We start from the raw sequence: 19293 nt of genomic DNA, 5'->3' as shown, positions 1-19293 counted from the left end.
CCTGAAATGACACTGAGTGCCTTACATACTAGTTGTTTGGACCACAAACCGGTCTCAAAATAAGTAAATCAAAAGCATAAACCGGTATACATTGTAATGTATCCGTTAACATAAAGATAAGATAGAAAAAGGATATTCTAATGGATATTCCTGTCACACAAAGCCAAACCGTAACACAAAGCTAACCAAACCAAATAACCTCAATAATAACCGCATCAAACCAAGCCAAATGATTTACCATTATATAAAGCTCCTTATTAGAACACCATAATTTGCAATGTGGACCTTCTACAAGATTGGGAAGATCGAAAATTTTACACAATGTTACATCTGTAATGAACAAATTCAGAGAAACTAATGAAAAAGAGAGAGATTCAAAAGGGGAACCCTTTACGGATGAATTTCTTGGATTTCTCAGCCAAACGTTTCATGTTTTTGGATTTCTCATAAAACTCCATCAGCTCGTCTGCAACATCTTGTGGATGACACATTACATAAACCTTCAAGAACCGTTTCTCGCTCATCCTCAGCGCTGTGAAAATGTTCACTTCTTTTACGAGTGGCTTTAAACTCATTTCCAAGACTCTCTTAACAAGATCCGCACGAGGTTTTAGCTGAGTCTCGAGGTTAAGGAGAAGCAAACAAGGGTGCTTAAACACCGAATGAGCTGGAAGTTTCATCGAGGCTATAACAAAAGTCATGTTTCTCTGAACTTTCTCAACTGAGAGAGTGAGAAGAACTGGACATTTCCCACAAAGATGCCAAATCTCTTCTTCCGAGAAGCCAAACTTTTCAAAGTTTCCAACTTTCTCTTGGATTGTCTCCATCCTCGAGACCCCGATGAGTGTTGCAACATATTTAAACATCTTGGATTCTCTTGTCACCCCAGTTTTCTGAATGTACCCAAACTTCTCCTTGTTAAAGTTTGTTCTCGGGATCAACGTGGGTCTAGATATCAACATTGAGACAAGATCCTGTTGGCTAAAGCCCAACTCTTTGTAAGACTCTATAGCAGGTTTGATCTTGTCATCAAGGTCATACAACATGAGTGACGGGTTCCTGATAATGACTCTGCGCAACACCTCCTTTGACCCCAAAAACTCCATGAAGTAGTTGATTCTTTCATCAAGGACAAGGTGAATACGGCAGCTAAAGAACCTTGGACGACAGTTAACAATCTTGACAAGGTCTGAAGACGTGATCCCCAGTGGCTTAAGAAGACTTAACTTAAACTCCAGCTGAGCAACATTGGCTCTCTGCAAAGCAGGCCTGCGAGTAAAAAGCTTTGATATTTCATCATCATCACAACCCCATCTTCGTAAAACTTGTGAAGGACTAATATTTATGTGATTAGATGATACAACCGAGAGCTCAGAATCCTCAATGCATTCTTCAGGTCCGTTCAGGCATAACGTCGAACACTTGGTGGTAAAAGTAGCAGGTAAAGGAATTCTGAAACCCGTGTTTCTGATGAAGCTTGAATTAGTAGTAAACAAGAATCTGATAACATCTAAGACATCTCTCTTACTCTTCGAAAGCATTTAGAAGGTGTTCGATATCGAGAGATTAACAGAACACCAGACTGAATAAACAAAGTGGAGAAATTAAAGGAGCAAAAATTTTCGCCAAGAATCAGCAAAAGAAGCACTGAAACGCGTATTCCGATGATTCTTCCATTCAATTTCGGGAACTAAGAAACTGCTACAAGAAGAAGAAGAAGTGGAATAGTTTATTTACCAAGACTCAGTCTGTCGCGGAAGCGAGAGTAGGGTAGTTAAATAAATAATGTGGTCGAAACTGTAATTAGATCTTAAATATTGGAGTGTTTTTGTAATTTATAGTAAGTGTGAAGTTGTAAACGTCGCCGTTTCGGTTTCTTTTTTTTGCTTCTCTTTGAAGTTTCTCACTGCAAAAATCTTATTAAAGCTTAAAAAATCTTCACTTTGGTTCATCTCTCTCTCTTGTGTCCAGTTTGAGCGAGAGAGCTGATCGTTGAATTCGAATTAATTCCCTTACGATTCTTAATTCGGATAGTCGTTTTCATCTGTCCCTTTTTTTCATTCTAAGTATTAAAGTATTTGTCAGATATAATATCTTCAGTGTACTTGCTCAGACGTAATTCCGTTCCACTTAAGTTGTTAAACTAGTTGTGTTTGGTCTTAACTTCATAGTGAGTGTGGATGGATCATTGTGTATTTTTGGATTCAAGTTTAGCAAAATCTGGTTAGAGGATGATATTAGTTAATTTGGATTTTTACAGATTGCTTAAGGTAACTAATTTGCTGCAATGGGTAACAGTCCTTCACTGCAGTGCCCCTGAATTAAGGACAGAGGAAGGATGGCGTCTTGTTGAGGAGACAAATATGAAAACGGCCGGAAAATGTTGTATCCACTCTGAGGTGGAGGGAAGCCTCTCGGGTCGCATAAGCCCAAAATATTGGCTGGGGGTGAATTCTCAGAAAACCACCGAGACATAACCGACTTGATACCTGTTTCAGAAGAAACTAATTAAAGACTTGAGTCGTCCGTTAATAATGTAGAAAGGATAGTTAAAAAAAAATTAACCTCTGTTGGCATGAAAAAGACGGATTCCAGTGGAAGAGAGCGCTTGAAAGGTGTGGTCAGGTATGACTGATAGATCGCCAACAGCGGTGATGGTGAGAGGACCAGAGTAGCCATATTTCTCCAAGAACCGTTTAATGCACGGGCGGACCTGAAGAGCATCAAAGCCAGTGGTAACTGGAAACTGTTTCATGTCCCAAAAGACAAATGTTTCGGCCAAAGCCTCCTCCGGAGAAGCCATCTTCATAAGTGAGAAAGAAACTTTTGGTAAGAGGTTATGGAAACAGGGTCAACTTTAAGCAAACAAAAGTAAAATTTAGAAGCACTTGCCTTTGGTTCCTTCCTCACAATGGTGGGAGGATGCTTATCCTCCTCCCTGGATATGTCTACATACTCAAGTGATTGGAAATTCGAGTAAGTGGACCTCTGATTGAGAAACAAATGTGGAAAACAATAAGGTCAGGCAATCAAAATTACAAGTAAGAAAGGAAAAAAACAGTTATTAAGTCTTTCTGGTTGGTCTAGAATGCTTAATCACCTTGTCTAAATGTTCTTGAGAAGAGAAATGAGTGGAGAAACTCTTAAAGCCTTGGCCACGAAGATCTTCGCACAGAAAGCAAAACCAGCTGGCGTGGTCATCCGTTTCACAGCACATATCCTCCTCCTCAAGTGCAGAAGACTCTGCGGGGAAATAAAATTAAAAGTGATCAAACGTTCAACAATAGATTAGTTAGCTGGTTATTTCAACAAGCAAGCACAGTAAGGAGACACACCTGCCAGAATTAATCTTGTCCAGCTGACGGCGTCTTTCTTAGGAGAAGAATATAAAAACGGCCCGAAAATGTTGAATCCATCAACAGGGTCAGGGAAGGCTTTGGGAGCGCATATGGCCAAAATATTAGCTGGGGGTGGATTATCAAAAATGCAGTCATACATAAGCGACAAGAGGCTTGAGCAACCTGTTTCAGAAGAAACTAAAGACTTTAGAAACTCTCTATTAACCATCCATTGCTGTAGAGTAATGGCATGAGAGATGATACTAACCGCAGGGGGCGTAATAAAGATTGATTCCAGTGGAAGAGAGAGCTTCAAGGATTTCATCATGGACGTTCGTTAGTATGCCAACGGCGTTGATAGTGAGACGACCACAGTAGCCATGTCTCTCCAACAACTGTGTAAGGCAAGGACGGATCCGACGAGCATCAAAGCCAGGGGGAACCGGAAACCGTTTGATGTCCCAATATACAAATACTTCAGCCACAGCCTCCTCCTGAGTAGCCTTCTTCATCATTCTAAGACTTGTTTTTAAACCTAACGAACAAAAAAATAAAAAAAATTAGGTATAAGGAAAAAGCAAATCACTGAAAGAACAGAGATCAAAGCCTTATTTGACACACTGCCGTAATCGTATCGATCACAACATACAACTTTTCAGATACTTGTGGGAACATATATATACAATAATAGTCTTCATGAAAATTTACCTGAGAGATACGCAGAGGTTGGTTAGAGAAAATCTCGAGATCGCCGTAGGGTTTCGAAATCCCTTTTGATTGAAGAAAAAGCAACGCTGCGTTGGAGCCCGCTGATATGTAATATATATATACGGGTTGAGAATGGGCTTCGTTATAATGGGCCTACAGTTTGTATGAATCGGCCTTGTGAACCAATTAATTTCTCAAAGTATATACAAATATTGGAGTATATTGTAATTTACAGTTAAGTATGAAGTCGTAAACGTTGCCGTTTCGTAATTCTTTTTTTTTTTTTCTTTTTTTGTTGATGAAGCCTTGTAAGTTGATCATCTCTTCCTTCTCTGCCTGCTTTTCCTTGTTGTTACTTTCCTCCTAGGTTGCATAGTTCCTATGATACTGATGTTTATCCGATGTCTGAAATAGGTTCAAAAGATTCAGCTTTTGACTCCCAGCATTGGAACTGTTTACTGTTTACAAGTTCTTCTCCACAGCCTATCCCTACTTCTTTTTTTAGTAGTGGATTTTGGTTTCATAGCTTGAAAATTTGATTTATCAGACGTTTTTTATATTTTGTTTTGGGTACTTAGTATCTCTCATTAGGTTCTTGTGCCTTAGTGCCCTCATCATTTCAATGCTAACTTTGGTTATCGCCTTTTATGTAGTGGTATAGGAAGCAGAGCAATATCTCCGATTGTACAAAGTAATCTTAATTTTTTTTTTTTTTTTGTCTACCTTTTTATTCTTGGAGTATCTAGTAACACATGTATGACTCCTTGCTGGTTTGGATTGATTGATTCCAGTTGATATAAGTTTGCATATTCATAACCCTGTTATAGCTCAGTTGATTCAACTTTTAAGGGGGTTTTATTGTTGCAGGAAACTATTCCCGTTACTCAACTTGTAACGGAAACTGCCACGGTTATGCAAGAGTTCACTCATTCAGGGTAAGTACTATGTCAAAGTGTATATTACAAAAAAAATTATGGTTACTATTTCCCATATGCTCAACAGGGTTAAAGGAGTGACTAGCTTTAAACATTGTAAGCTTATTAGAGCTATCTCTCTATGCACTTTTGACCTTAGTTTCTTAGATTGGGTTTTGGCATGAGATATTGTTGTTAAAGCAAATCTGTGTCGGTAAACTAGACTGCTGAAACATGCTTCTATTTAACGTCTCTTTTTCCTGTTAATAGTGGTGTTAGGCCGTTTGGAGTTTCTCTACTGGTGGCTGGATATGATGACAAGGGTCCAAAACTGTATCAGGTATCCAGAGCATTGAAGAAAATATGAAAATCTGCCAGAATTATTTCAACAACACTGTCAGAGAGACAAACACACACCTGCCAGTATTAAGCTTTCCCAGAGGATGGAGTCTTGTTGAGGAGAAGAATATGAAAACGGCCGGAAAATGTTGTATCCACTCGGAGGTGGAGGGAAGCCACTCGGGGTCGGGGCGCATATGCCCAAAATATTAGCTGGGGGTGAGTTCTCAGAAATCCACCGAGACATAACCGACCTGACGCCTGTTTCATAAGAAACTAAAGACTTGAGTCGTTCATTAATGTAGAAAGGTATAAGGATGAAAAAAGAAATTAACCTTTCTTGACTTGACAAAGACGGATTTCAGTGGAAGAGAGCGCTTGAAAGGTGTGATCAGGTATGCCTGATAGATCGCCAACAGCGGTGATGGTGAGAGGGCCAGAGTAGCCATATTTCTCCAAGAACCGTGTAATGCACGGGCGGACCTGAAGAGCATCAAAGCCAGTGGGAACTGGAAACTGTTTCATGTCCCAAAAGACAAATGTTTCGGCCAAAGCCTCCTCCGGAGAAGCCATCTTCACAAGTGAGAAAGGAACTTTTGGTAAGAGGTTTTGAAGCAGGGCCAATTTTTAAGCAAACAAAAGTAAAATTTAGAAGTACTTGCCTTTGGTTCCTTCCTCACAATGGTGGGAGGATGCTTATCCTCCTCCCTGGATATGTCTACATACTCAAGTGATTGGAAATCCGAGTAAGTGGACCTCTGCATGTGGAAAAACAATAAGGTCAGGCAATCAAAATTACAAGTGAGAAAGGAAAAAAAAAAAAAACAGTTATTAAGTCTCTCTGGTTGGTCTAGAATGCTTAATCACCTTATCTAAATGTTCTAGAGAAGAGAAATGAGTGGAGAAACTCTTAAAGCCTTGGCCACGAAGATTTCGGCATATAAAGCAAAACCAGCTGGCAGAATCATCCGTTTCACAGCACGTATCCTCCTCCTCCTCCTCAAGTGCAGCTGACTCTGCGGGGAAATAAAAAGTGGTCATACGTTCAGTAACAGATTAGTTAGCTTGTTACTTTCAACAAGCAAGCACAGTAAGAGACAAGAAAAACACACACCTGCTAGAATTAATCTTATCCAGATGACGGCGTCTTTCTTAGGAGAAGAATATACAAACGGCCCGAAAATGTTGAATCCATCCGCAGGGTAAGGGAAGGCTATGGGATCGCATATGGCCAAAATATTAGCTGGGGGTGGATTATCAAAAATGCAGCGAGACATAAGCGACAAGAGGCTTGAGCAACCTGTTTCAGAAGAAACTATAAAGACTTAGAAACTCTCTATTAACCATCATCCATTGCTGTAGAGTAATGTAATGGGCATGAGAGAGGATGATTAAGATACTAACCGAAAGGGGCGTAATAAAGATTGATTCCAGTGGAAGAGAGAGCTTCAAGGATTTCATCATGGACGTTCGTTAGTATGCCAACGGCGTTGATGGTGAGATGACCACAGTAGCCATATCTCTCCAAAAACTGTGCAAGGCAAGGACGGATCCGACGAGCATCAAAGCCAGGGGGAACCGGAAACCGTTTGATGTCCCAATATACAAATATTTCAGCCACAGCCTCCTCCGGAGTAGCCTTCTTCATCATTCTAAGACTTGTTTTTTAAACCTAACGAAAATAAAATAAAAATTTAGTATTGGGAAAGCATGACAAGAGATTCTCAAGGATGAATGATTTGTGTTAACAGGCTTAGTTGACACGGTTAAATCGAGAGCTAAACACTGCCACGATCGCAACATACAACTTTTCAGATACTTGTGGGAACATATATACAATAATAGTCTTCGAGAAATTTTACCTGAGAGATACGCAGAGTTGGTTAGAAAGAATCTCGAGATCGCCTAGGGTTTCGAAATCCCTTTAGATTGAAGAAAAAGCAACACTGCGTGGGCGCCCGCTGGCCGCTGATATGTGATATATATATACGGGTTGAGAATGGGCTTCGTTATAGTGGGCCTACAGTTTGTATGAATCGGCCTTGTCCACCAGTTAATTTCTCAAAGTACATACAATTATTGGAGTACATGTATATCGTAATTTACAATCAAAGTATGAAGTCGTAAACGTCGCCGTTTCGTAATCTTCTTTTTTTTTTTTTTGTTGATGAAGCCTTTGTAAGTTGGTCATCTCTTCCTTCTCTGCCTGCTTTTTCCTTGTTGTTACATTCCTCCTAGGTTGTATAGCTCCTATGATACTGGTGTTTATCTGATGTCTGTTTCAGGTTCAAAATATACAGCATTTGACTCCCAACATTCGAACTGTTTACAAGTTCTTCTCCATAGCCTATCCCTACTTCTTTTTTTTAACAGTGCATCTGGTTTCATATCTTCAAATTGGATTTATCAGACGTTTTTGCTACTTAGTATATCTCATTAGGTGCTTGTGCTATTGATGAAAAGCAACATTTTCCTTAGTTCCCTCATCATTTCAATGCTAACTTAGGTTATTGCCTTTTTATGTAGTGGTATGGATCCTGATTTGTGCTAAAGAGTAGGAAGCAGGCTGAGCAATATCTCCGATTGTACAAAGTAATCTTAATATCTTATTTTTTCTTGGGGTATCTAGTAACACATGTATGACAAATCTTCAATCTTTGCTGGTTTGGATTGATTGATTCCAGTTGATATAAGTTTGCATATTCACAACTCTGTTATAGCTCAGTTGATTCAACTTTTAAGGGGGCTTTATTGTTGCAGGATACTCAACTTGTAAGGGAAACTGCCACGGTGATGCAATAGTTCACTCAGTTGAGGTAAGTACTATGTCAAGTGTATATTACAAAAAATGTTACTATCTCCCATATGCTCAACAGGGTTAAAGGAGTGACTAGCTTTAAACATTGTAACTTTAAAGCATCTCTCTATGCACTTTTAACCTTAGTTTCTTAGATTGGGATTTGGCATGAGTTGTTAATTAGAGAAAATCTGTATCGGTAAACTCAACTGCTGAAACTTGCTTCTAATTTCCGTCTCCTTTTCCTGTTAATAGTGGTGTTAGGCCTTTTGGAGTTTCTCTACTGGTTGGTTGGCTGGTTGCCAGAATTAAGCTTTTCCAGAGGATGAAGTCTTGATGAGGAGAAGAATACGAAAACGGCCGGAAAATATTGTATCCACTCAGAGGAGGAGGGAAGCTTCTCGGACCGCATATGCCCATTATATTAGCTGGGGGTGAGTTCTCAGACATGCAGTGAGACATAAGTGACATGGTGTCTGTGGAATCAGAAGAAAGTAAATTAAGACTTGAAACTTGTGTACTCGTCGTATAAAGGTACAAAGGATGAAAAGAAACTAACCGCGACGAAGTATTTTAGTGGGGACATGATAAAGACGGATTCCGGTTAAAGAGAGGGCATGAAAGATGTGACCCGGTATGCGTGATGGATCGCCAACAGCAGTGATGGTGAGAGGACCAGAGTAGCCATATTTCTCCAAGAACCGTGTAATGCACGGGAGGACCTGAAGAGCATCAAAGCCAGAGGGAACTGGAAACTGTTTCATGTCCCAAAAGACAAATGTTTCGGCCAAAGCCTCCTCCGGAGAAGCCATCTTCATAAGTGAGAAAGAAACTTTTAGTAAGAGGTTATTGAAGCTAAAATTTTAGAAACATGAGCGGCGTTTTCAGATATGAGAACTTGCCTTTGGTTCCTTCCTCACAAGGGTGGGAGGATGCTTATCCTCCACCCTGGATAAGTCACATGATGGGAAAATGGAAGTGGAGAAAGTGGACTTCTGCAGAAACAAATGCACATCAGATTTAGGCAAACAAAAGTACAAGTGAGAAAGGAAAAGAACAAAGCAAGTGGTTGTTTAATTTGACTCAAAATTTAGTTACTGAGGAAACACGTATTTATGGGATTTGTCTAGTAGAATTAATGCTCTAATTACCTCATCTAAATGTTCTGGAGAAGAGAGATGACTGCAGAAACTTTTATAGCCTTGGCCATAGAGATATTTGCACCAGTCATCTCGGCATATTAAGCAAGACCAGGTGGAAGAGTCATATGTTTCACTGCACGTATCCTCCTCCTCTTCCTCAAGTGCAGCTGACTCTGCGGGGAAATAAAATTGGTCAAAAGTTCAGCAACAGATTAGTTATTTTCATCAACACGACAGGAAAAAAAAAAACAAAACATACCTGACAGAATTAATTTAATCCAGCTGATGGCGTCTTTCTTAAGAGAAGAATATGAAAACGGCCCAAACAAGTTAAATCCAGTCTTAGCGTAAGGGAAAGCCAACGGATCGGATATGGACAAAATATTAGCTGGGGGTGGATTATCATAAATGCAGTCATGCATAAGCCCCATGAGGCTGGCGGTACCTGTTTTCAGAAGAAACAAAAGACTTCAAGCTCTCTCTCTCTCTCTCTCTATCCACCATTTAATTACTAGTGTAGAAAGGTATGAGAAGATGTACTAACCGAAGCGGGCGTAATGAAGATTGACTCCGGTGGAAGTTAGAGCTTCAAGGATGTCATCATGGACGTTCGTTAGTATGCCAACGGCGTGGATGCTGAGAGGACCACAGTAGCCATATCTCTCCAAAAACTGTGCAAGGCAAGGACGGATCCGACGAGCATCAAAGCCAAGGGGAACCGGAAACCGTTTGATGTCCCAAAATACAAATGTTTCAGCCTCAGCCTCCTCCGGAGTAGCCGCCTTCTTTATCACAGCATCCCCCCTCCTCATCATTAAAGAGGTACTTTTCAGAAAGAAAAAAAAGACCTAACGAAAATCAAATTTTATTAGTATTGGGAAAGCAAATCGCTCGCTGTAAGAACAGATATCAAACATAAGAATAAGCCCTTTTTTACGAAGAGATAGATTTGCCACGGTTGTTATTAAATCACCGACCGACCGAGAGAGATAGAGCGAAACACTACTGTCGTAACCGTTTCGATCGCAATTACAACTTTTAGGATACTTTTTGTGGATATATACATACAATAATTGTCTTCGGAAATTTTACCTGAGAGATACGCACGCACGCACGCAGAGTTAATCAGAGAAAATCTCGAGAGCGCCTAGGGTTTTGAAATCCCTTTGATTGAAGCAATAAAAGGTTGCGTTGGCGCCCACTGATATGTAATATATATACGGGTTGAGAATGGGCTTCGTTATAATGGGCCTTTAAGTTTGTATGAATTGGCCTTGTGCACCAATCCTATTAATTAATTTTCTCAAAGTAGAGTATGAAGTCGTAAACGTCGCCGTTTCGTAATTCTTCTTCTTTTTTTCTTTTCTCATGTGAAGAAGAGTCTCTCTCTCTCTCTCACTGCAACCCTTTGTGCAAGAAATCTAAAAAGCTTAAATTCTTCACTTTTTGGGTTCATCTCTTTTTCTCTTGCGTCCATTACGTTGTTCGATCAAAAGGTATGCTATCTTATCTTTCTTGATTGGATCGTTGAATTTGATTTGTTTCCCTTACGATTCTTCATTCGGATTTCGGAGAGTTAATTTGTCGCTGCAGTGTACTTTTCTCAGACGTTATTTCGTTTCATTTATTATAATTGTATTGGGTTTTAAGTTTGAACTTTTGTTAATTGTTTAGGATTTTTACTTACAGATTATTGCTTAAGGTAGCTTTGCTTTGCAATGGGTGACAGTCAGTACTCGTTTTCTCTCACCACTTTCAGGTTTACTAAACTTAACTCTATCCTTCAAAAAAATGCATCTCATTTTCTGAGTATTTGGATCTGTTTCTTCTGGGTTTTTGATTTAGCTTCTGGTTTATATTTATGAAACAGCCCATCAGGGAAGCTGGTTCAGATTGAACATGCCCTAACAGCTGTTGGTTCTGGCCAAACATCTCTGGGAATCAAAGGTCTCTTTTCATGGAAATTTCTTTAAGCTAGAGAGATTTTAAGCTACTCATATATATATATATAATCATGACCTTGGTGGGTGTGGTGGGTTCTTTCTGCAGCTTCAAACGGAGTTGTCATTGCAACAGAGAAGAAACTTCCCTCTATTCTTGTTGATGAAGCCTCTGTTAGTTGATACTTGATCATCTCTTCCTTCTTTGCCTGTTTTTTTCCTTGTTGTTACTTTCCTCCTAGGTTGCATAGTTCCTATGATACTAATGTTTATCTAATGTCTGTTTCAGGTTCAAAAGATTCAACATTTGACTCCCAACATTGGAACTGTTTACAGGTTCTTCTCCACAGCCTATCCCTACTTCTTTTTCTTCATAGTGCATCTGGTTTCATTGCTTGAAATTGGATTTATCAGACGTTTTTTTATATTTTGTTTTGGGTACTTAGTATCTCTAATTAGGTACTTGTGCTATTGATGAAAAGCAACCTTTTCCGTTTTCCGTAGTGCCCTCATCATTTCAATGCTAACTTTGGTGATTGCCTTTTATGTAGTGGTATGGGTCCTGATTTCCGAGTTCTTGTGCGAAAGAGTAGGAAGCAGGCTGAACAATATCTCCGACTGTACAAAGTAATCTTAATATCCTTCTTCTTTTTTGTCTACTTTTTTTTTCCTGGACTATCTAGTAACGCATGTATGACAAATCTTCAGTCCTTGCTGGTTTGGATTGATAATTCCAGTTGGTATATAAGCTTGCATATTCACAACCCTGTTAGCTCAGTTTTTCAACTTTTAAGGGGTTTTATTGTTGCAGGAACCCATCCCCGTTACTCAACTTGTAAGGGAAACTGCCACGGTGATGCAAGAGTTCACTCAGTCGGGGTAAGTACTATGTCAATTGTATATTACAAAATTTTTATGGTTATCATTTCCCATATTCTCAACAAGGTTTAAGGAGTTACTAGCTGAAAGATTGTAGCTTTAGAGCATCTCTCTATACACTTTTAACCTTAGTTTTAAGATCGATTTAGGCATGAGATATTGTTGTTAAAGAAATTCTGTATCCATAAACTAGACTACTGAAACGGGCTTCTAATTGTCTCCTTTTTCCTGTTAATAGTGGTGTTAGGCCGTTTGGAGTCTCTCTACTGGTGGCGGGGTATGATGACAAGGGTCCACAACTGTATCAGGTATCCAGAGCATTAAACAAAATATAACCATCCTGCTAAAAGTCTGAAGTAAAACCCATAAATCATCTTGTTTCATGATTTTCATTTTTCACTAGGTGGATCCATCTGGTTCATATTTCTCATGGAAAGCTTCGGCAATGGGAAAGAATGTTTCGAATGCAAAGACATTTCTTGAGAAGAGGTGATAATACTTTACCATTTGTGATGATGAGTTTATGATCTTGGAACCATGTCATGACATCTTTTACTCTGATCAGGTACACAGAAGATATGGAACTTGATGATGCCATTCACACGGCAATATTGACATTGAAGGAAGGGTGAGAACTTTTACCAACACTAGTTTCTTTCTATATATCAGAATTTTACAAAAGCCTAAAACCTCTTTGTGTCTTTCTTTGTTATCAAAGTTTCGAGGGAGAAATCTCGAGCAAAAACATTGAGATTGGCAAAATCGGTGCTGACAAAGTTTTCAGGTAAACGTTCAAGACTGCGAACTAATATAATCAAAAGAATATTTGTTATTGCCATCGATATCTGAAAAGAGAATGTTATATGCAGGGTACTAACACCAGCAGAAATCGATGATTACTTGGCTGAAGTCGAGTAAACTTTCACTTAACCGTTCACCAAACCCGGATTTTCATTTCAACACTTTCTCTTTTTTGTTGGCTGGTTGCACATAGTTTATGGTTCTTGCTTCTGTAAAACTTTTGGAATTTGTGAAGACTCGATGACCCAAGTTAGAATCTCTTTATTCACTCATTTTAAAGTATCTCTTTGGTGGATATCTTGTTTCTTATGATCAGTTACTCGAAACCAATGCTAATGTTATATATATTGTAAACGCCGGTAAATAACATACACGATCCGCGTTAAATCAAAATCTCGAAAAGTGCAATAACAGAAATAAGAGAACAACTAAAAGCGGTAAACCTAAACCGTTTTTGGTATGTTTATGTCTTTTCTTCGTCTGAAAACTGGCTTTGACTACAAACAAGTCTCTCAACAGCAATCTATCTAAGAAGTAATGCAACGAGAGGTCTAAGTAGAGCAACTAGAAAGAGGTATCTCTGGTACCATCAAGCTGCATATACATAAGAAGCAAGAAGCGAGGTAACCAAAGAGGAAGGTATTGCTTTTTCACCTACGCTTGATCATCCAGTCGTGAGCTGTTCGTGGGGCAGTGGAGATTCCCTCATAGTATCGAGACTCAAGTTTCCCTCTGTTCCATCTCTTGACAAAACGTGAGAACAATTCTCGTGCAGCTTCGGTTGTGAGATCATTAAAGTAAGTACGCTTTTCTTCTTTCAGCCATGTAGCAAACTCGTTGTTCTTCGAGAAGTAGTCCTCCATTGATAGCTCTGGAATGCCCTCTTTCTGGAAGAAGAAGGCGAAAAAGAACAACATTTTATCAGAATCTCAATTAGGATCATCCGTCCAACATTACACAATAGGGCAAGGAGACTTTTTTAATTAAACCATGGCTAAACAAAAGGAAGAGACCTACACATACAGACTGTCAAACAAAAGTATAGTTGGAGCGAAATATACAATCAGATGTTTGTATATGTTTCAAAGGGTAAGAGAGAGAGAGAGAGAGAGAGAGCTCACTAGCTGGTTGTCACCTTCGGCGTGTTTCTTTTTATGCTTATCATCCTTAGACTTTGCTGTAAGAACATAAAACAATGTATGTCAGCAGCAAGAAAAACAGATCATATAGAAAAGCAAAGACACATGATATATACATATAGGTCATGCTGATGAGAGATAAATAGCCGTAACCAAAACAACATACTTTCTTTGTGGCACCTAACCAACAGATTCAACTACAACATCTTCCCTCCCTAGGAGAAGACACAACTAAAACAAAGCTAAATCGATGCTTCGTACAAGAAAAAGAAGACTCAGCTCACATGGGTAGAACACTATCACTCACTAGAAGATATCAGCAGCAAAAACAGCAAAATAACAGCTCAAAACAACAAGATGAAGAAGCAAAGACATGAATACTATTAATCATAACACAAAACTTAACTAGACTAGAAATCAGAAATTGGATAAAGAAGTAACAACATACATGAACTCGATTTGTGAGATTTCTTTTCCTTCTTCTTCATCTTCTTCTCACTTCTCCTACTTGCCCTTTCATCATCTTTCTCTGTTCCTCGATGCCTTTTAACTACTCTCCCTTCGTCTGTCCATAAATAAACATCACAATTTCAACATATACAGTCTCAGATCATGTCCTCCTCCACAAACAAATCGAACTACAAATTCAGAATCGCGAACACGAATAGCTACGATGATGCTCGTAACTTGCACACGGATCGATAGATAAATCACTAAGAGTCTAAGACTGAAATCCCAAAATAAGAAAACGATTGGAAAGAAGAAGAAGAAGAAGAAGAAGAAGAAGAAGAAGAAGAAGAACCATACAATCGGAAGACGAAGAATCATCTTGGCTCCGACCTCTGCTTCTCTTCTTCTCCTTGAGGCTCCGTTCGCTTCCCATGATTTTTTGTTCAGACTAGAGAACGGAGCGAGCGACGTATTTATTTATTTGGGCCCCGATATCAGGATTTAGATTTCCCGGGTCGGGTCTCGATTGCTAATATTTCATTTAAACCCCCTATTTTTTATTTATTTTGCATCTCTCCCTCAATATTTTACCCAATACAAATCGGAGCGAGGCAGCGAGCGACGTATTTATTTATTTGGGCCCCAAGATCAGGATTTAGATTTCCCGGGTCGGGTCTAAAAATTTCATTTAAACCCCCTACTTTTTATTTCTTTTGCATCTCGCCCCCAATGTTTTACACAATAAACAAATGTATTTTTCTTCCCAAGAATTTCAATTAAATAATAAATTAGTTTCATATGTTTTCAGAAAAGTATTTACAAGCAAAGTTATTAACATTGGTCAACAAAGACCAGAGACTGCATTGTCTTGAAGATGGTCTCAACGGAGCTAAACTCCAACTCAAAACCATAGCTCCGACCACCATACTCTACGTACAGAAATTGACAATCCTCCGGCAGTGGTGAAGGCAAAACCGTAGACATATCAGGAAACTCTGGAGACGGTGGACGAGGCAAATCTCTCTTCTTGAGAGAATAGTACACATCAGCTAACAGAATCCAAATGAGATCAGGATCGATACAAGCCAAACCTCTCAATGCATTCAAAGCCGCTTCCCTTAAGCCAGTTACGCCGCTGCAGGCGATCCCAACGACCAGTCCCGCAACTTTTTTCAAGACTGCATCTAACGCTGAAGCACTGCGTTTGTCTCTAGAAAGCTCTGCAATCATGTCGAGAAGTGCAGCCTGCACTTTCAAGCTGGAACCTTCAGCAATCGAAGGAGACGACTCGGAGACGGTTCTGTAAGGAAGCCGGAGAGCCGATTTGTTGTCTTCCCGGAGGTTCTTCGCTGTCATAATGTGGAATGGAGATGTTGTTAAAAGCTTCCAAAAATCCGGGCCATCATTGCGGAAACGACGTGAGAAAAAATCTCCTCCGGATGTCTGAATGATTCGGGTTATCACAGTTAAGCATCTGCGCACAGCCTGTGGAAAAAGGTTTTATAAACCGTTAAATAAATCTGTAGATAACATAGGAAGAGAAAGAGAGAGATAGAGATTGTACCACGGGATTTCTGTTACGTATGCAAGCAACACAGAAAGGCCAGATTTTGTTGATAGAGGGTAAAAGGCGGTTTTCGTCTGCTCCATCGTTTGTAGCATTCATGTAGTCTTTAAGCTGAAAGAATGAAGCAAACTCAATGACTTCTTCAATTGTTTCTTTGGTTTCTGTCTCAGCTCGATAAGCTTCCTCGACTTTAGCCAGTGCCACTACTCCTTCCTGTATGATTGGAAGGTTACGGATTGAGTTCAGTTGCGGAAATGACAGAGAAAGAGAGCTTAATAAAAACACTAATCCAATACCTCGATTATACTGAGGGAGACCAAGCATGAGACTTGATTTGATGATGCAAGGAGAGGTGTGGCTGCAACTAAACACGAAGAGGCGATGGATCCAACTGTGCGTCTGTATCGTTTAGAACGATTCAGTTCAAGCACTATGTTTTCCCATTCGTCCTCGTCATCAACTTTATTGTCAAAATCTGAACCTCTCTCTTGCCTTGATGTTATCGCATCAGATGCTTTGGTCTTAACATGAACACTATATGACTTGGCTCGGTCTGGTAATAGGCAAGCCTCGTTCTTTGATGCTTTTACAATCTCACCAACAGCCTGCCAGGAGTAATAACAAAGGTTGTGATGTTTCTTAGACCAAGAAAACAAATGATTTTAAAAGACTATTAGAGAAAAAATTAATGATTGAATCTACCTTCAAGAAGGGTGAAGTTAGATTTGGATGCTGTTGTCTACCAACAATTTCTAGTTCCTGGGAAACCAATCGCATCTGCAGATCCCCCAAAACAAAAATAAAAAGTTCTTAACGCACTGATTATGAATCGGAGGGTGTGAACATCAAACAAAGGCATATTAGTTTAGTGAAAGAAAAAAACGGTTCACTGCAAATGGCCTTACCGGTTCCTCCAATAAAGGCAGTATATCATGAGCAACTCCGATATAAGAAAGCATAGCAGCAAGAACATTTGGGACATGAGGATTAAGATCCAGGTGGCGCAGCTGACGACAAATAGAGTCAACAACATAATCCGCATTTGCAACAACCAGATGCCCAACCTGCCAAACAAACAGCAAGGTTTTGATTTAAGGAAACACTATGATGTGATTGAATACTCCAATTACATTATCGTAAATTCTCACTGTTGGATGGGCAGAGGTGGCAGCAAGAAGACGTAAGACAGCATCTGAAGCATTTCTAACTTGGAAGCTGGAGCAGGTAAGACTCTCAAGCAGAAGGTAAAGCGAAGAGTGAAGAAATCCACTTGAAGCAAAATCTTTTCCAAGACACAAGGAAAATACACCTACTCCTTCTAATATAACTTGGTGTAGCATTGCACAGTCTCTTAAGAAATGCAGACTAAAATGTTGAACATCGGAATCAGTTTGACCAGGAATTGTCTTTTGGTCCACAGGGAGATCCCACACTTCAGAAGATTGGTATTCGTGCAAGATTTTACCAACGCAATCAATCAGATGACTTTTTGCACGTTTATTCCATGAGATTTCCCAGGAAAGTTTGTCACTTCCCTTTCTTGACTTCTGAAGCAGTCTTGAGAGAGCATCAGTTGATTGATCCGTTAGACCAAAAATCATCTCATTCAGGATACAAGCAGCAGTTGCCGCCTGGCGAACTAACTGTCCTGAACTTGTTCGATTACACCAAGATTGCCAGTCTTCTCCATCATACTCCTTCGCACGAATATCTGAAACCAGTTTACGGAAAACCCCCAGAGGAATATCCAGGATGACAGCTAAATGCCCTTCATTTTGAAATCCTAGCAAACACAAACACAACGAGATCATTTACTATCAGTAACTACCTCATCTATAAATTAAATGCAGAGTAATTTTCAAAAAAACGGTTTCAGAGGAATTTGAAATGACCTGCCATTAAGGATAATCCTACAAGTCTAAGGATTCCAGCAAGCATCTCATAGAGCTTCTGGCTACCAACGTAAGAGAACCATGGAGGCATGCGAGGTAACATATAGCTCGTGGGCGACGATATCTCCAATTTTACTTGATCTGTTTCAGTGATATTTGGAACAGTACGGTTGTATCTAGTCTCCCGAAACCCCACTTTTAATTCTGTGATTGAAGGGAGGTAACCTGTCGATGATGAGGGCCTTTCTGCGATGAGTTTCTCAAGAGAACCGGTGAATGCTGAATTTTGGCTCAGACAGAGAGAAAATATATCCAGGAATCTGCTAGCTGTTATCTACATAACAGAATGCCAAGAAGAACTAATCATATATCGCAAGCCATTATTAGATCATGTTTGATTTTTGCTGATAGAAGAAAGAAGCCGCACCAAACCTATGAGCGTGTCAAGAAAGAATACATACGGGAGACTGAAGATGATTCGCCAAAAACTGCGGACCAGAATAATAAGTGATGACAAGTAACTGCTTCACCACTGAAAGTGCAGGCAATTCCTCATTCCCCAGAACCACTTTCGGAAGCCTCTCAAGCAGTCTGTTGTCATTAACAAGTCCAGAAGAAGAATAAAATACACATATCTATTAAGAGAGCTGGAATACAAAATAAAGAATCAATATAACAGCAGAGAGAACAATACCTGCTATATCTATTAAGAGAGCTGGAATACAAAATAAAGAATCAATATAACAACAAAGAGAACAATACCTGCTAAAGATCTTGATTACATCACTCTCTATGTGGTGATTTGTACCTTTGGAGAATAAATGATCAAGAAATTCCTGAGCTGCTACAGAAACTTCATCGAAGTCATCAACAGCCAGAGTACATATGCATTCCTGCATCATCCATTATAAGAAATATATCCAGTTGAAAAATCATTGCAATGGAGATATCAAATATCCAAATCATTTGTTGTTGTTAGTTATGATTCTTATGAACCTACCACCATCACTAATCTAGACCCCTTCAGCGAACAAGAGCTCTTCAATAGCAATCCACGTACTGCTGCGAGAAATCCCCCTCGTATTTTTCCGGCTGGGTGAATAAGAAGCTGAAACAAATTACGATATCACCACTGAGAAAAAACAGCTCCAAAGGATTTGGTATATAAGCGTTTAACGTAGCACGAGTAAAAATAGCATACATGAGGAAACGTCTCGCAGAGAAGCTTATTCACGTGAGAAGTAGTGCTATCTAACCATTCCTTTGTACGTTCAACATGAAAGGAGTCTCGACTCGGATTCAGTTTGAATTTTTCAGGTACATCGATGGTTACAATGTCTTGGTTTGTAATTTCTGTCAGCTCGTCGCTCTGCCCTTGAGATTTTGT

At 39.5% G+C, this 19293-nt stretch overlaps 5 protein-coding genes across 6 annotated transcripts in view; 1 reads left to right on the top strand and 4 right to left on the bottom strand.

Moving 5' to 3' along the window:
- LOC104714207 lies at positions 208-1848 on the bottom strand. The gene has a single exon (XM_010431491.1). The coding sequence runs from the start codon at positions 1539-1541 to the stop codon at positions 375-377; it is 1167 nt and encodes a 388-aa protein (XP_010429793.1). The 5' UTR covers positions 1542-1848; the 3' UTR covers positions 208-374.
- Positions 8149-8941, bottom strand: LOC104714205. The gene is made up of 2 exons (XM_019230288.1): positions 8656-8941; positions 8149-8572 (listed from the first exon to the last, which is right to left on the bottom strand). The coding sequence occupies exons 1-2, from the start codon at positions 8912-8914 to the stop codon at positions 8322-8324; spliced, it is 510 nt and encodes a 169-aa protein (XP_019085833.1). The 5' UTR covers positions 8915-8941; the 3' UTR covers positions 8149-8321.
- LOC104714204 (proteasome subunit alpha type-2-B) lies at positions 10565-13153 on the top strand. 2 transcript variants are annotated; one of them, XM_010431489.2, is made up of 12 exons: positions 10565-10734; positions 10913-10997; positions 11109-11185; positions 11288-11352; positions 11468-11514; positions 11730-11805; positions 11990-12057; positions 12296-12365; positions 12461-12546; positions 12623-12685; positions 12776-12841; positions 12927-13153. In XM_010431489.2, exons 2-12 carry the CDS (start codon positions 10957-10959, stop codon positions 12973-12975), a joined length of 708 nt encoding a protein of 235 aa, XP_010429791.1. In that variant the 5' UTR covers positions 10565-10734; positions 10913-10956; the 3' UTR covers positions 12976-13153. The 2 variants fall into 2 exon arrangements, with proteins under 2 accessions (XP_010429791.1, XP_010429790.1); XM_010431488.2 differs by having other exon boundaries at positions 10566-10734; positions 10928-10997.
- Positions 13241-14916, bottom strand: LOC104714203 (splicing regulatory glutamine/lysine-rich protein 1-like). The gene is made up of 4 exons (XM_010431487.2): positions 14805-14916; positions 14446-14562; positions 13980-14035; positions 13241-13745 (listed from the first exon to the last, which is right to left on the bottom strand). Exons 1-4 carry the CDS (start codon positions 14878-14880, stop codon positions 13509-13511), a joined length of 486 nt encoding a protein of 161 aa, XP_010429789.1. The 5' UTR covers positions 14881-14916; the 3' UTR covers positions 13241-13508.
- LOC104715982 (TELO2-interacting protein 1 homolog) overlaps positions 15130-19293 on the bottom strand; it is a 6160-nt gene continuing 1996 nt past the window's right edge. Inside the window, exons 6-16 of the mRNA XM_010433342.2 lie at positions 19108-19290; positions 18907-19014; positions 18669-18799; positions 18368-18497; positions 17907-18240; positions 17163-17797; positions 16920-17078; positions 16717-16791; positions 16311-16619; positions 16012-16227; positions 15130-15932 (exon numbers count right to left, since the gene is read on the bottom strand). Of these exons, the coding sequence (XP_010431644.1) occupies positions 15279-15932; positions 16012-16227; positions 16311-16619; positions 16717-16791; positions 16920-17078; positions 17163-17797; positions 17907-18240; positions 18368-18497; positions 18669-18799; positions 18907-19014; positions 19108-19290 (2934 nt within the window). The 3' untranslated portion in view covers positions 15130-15278. The remainder of the gene's footprint in view (positions 15933-16011; positions 16228-16310; positions 16620-16716; positions 16792-16919; positions 17079-17162; positions 17798-17906; positions 18241-18367; positions 18498-18668; positions 18800-18906; positions 19015-19107; positions 19291-19293) is intronic.

This window comes from Camelina sativa, chromosome 9 (assembly GCF_000633955.1).
Source record: "Camelina sativa cultivar DH55 chromosome 9, Cs, whole genome shotgun sequence".
NCBI classification, from domain to species: Eukaryota; Viridiplantae; Streptophyta; class Magnoliopsida; order Brassicales; family Brassicaceae; genus Camelina; species Camelina sativa.
Note: the sequence above shows the minus strand (reverse complement) of the source record. Positions and strands in the feature narration are given on the sequence as shown.

Excerpts from the sequence above, each read along its gene's own strand:
- LOC104714207 (XM_010431491.1), bottom strand. The coding sequence starts at position 1,541 with ATGCTTTCGAAGAGTAAGAGAGATGTCTTAGATGTTATCAGATTCTTG.
- LOC104714203 (XM_010431487.2), bottom strand. The coding sequence starts at position 14,880 with ATGGGAAGCGAACGGAGCCTCAAGGAGAAGAAGAGAAGCAGAGGTCGG. Across the intron at positions 14,563-14,804 it reads TGATTCTTCGTCTTCCGATT|ACGAAGGGAGAGTAGTTAAA; the intron begins GTATGGTTCTTC and ends ATTTATGGACAG. Across the intron at positions 13,746-13,979 it reads CCGAAGGTGACAACCAGCTA|AAAGAGGGCATTCCAGAGCT; the intron begins GTGAGCTCTCTC and ends TTCTTCTTCCAG.
- LOC104714205 (XM_019230288.1), bottom strand. The coding sequence starts at position 8,914 with ATGAAGATGGCTTCTCCGGAGGAGGCTTTGGCCGAAACATTTGTCTTT. Across the intron at positions 8,573-8,655 it reads CACTAAAATACTTCGTCGCG|ACACCATGTCACTTATGTCT; the intron begins GTTAGTTTCTTT and ends CTGATTCCACAG.
- LOC104714204 (XM_010431489.2), top strand. The coding sequence starts at position 10,957 with ATGGGTGACAGTCAGTACTCGTTTTCTCTCACCACTTTCAG. Across the intron at positions 11,353-11,467 it reads TTCTTGTTGATGAAGCCTCT|GTTCAAAAGATTCAACATTT; the intron begins GTTAGTTGATAC and ends TGTCTGTTTCAG. Across the intron at positions 12,366-12,460 it reads AGGGTCCACAACTGTATCAG|GTGGATCCATCTGGTTCATA; the intron begins GTATCCAGAGCA and ends ATTTTTCACTAG.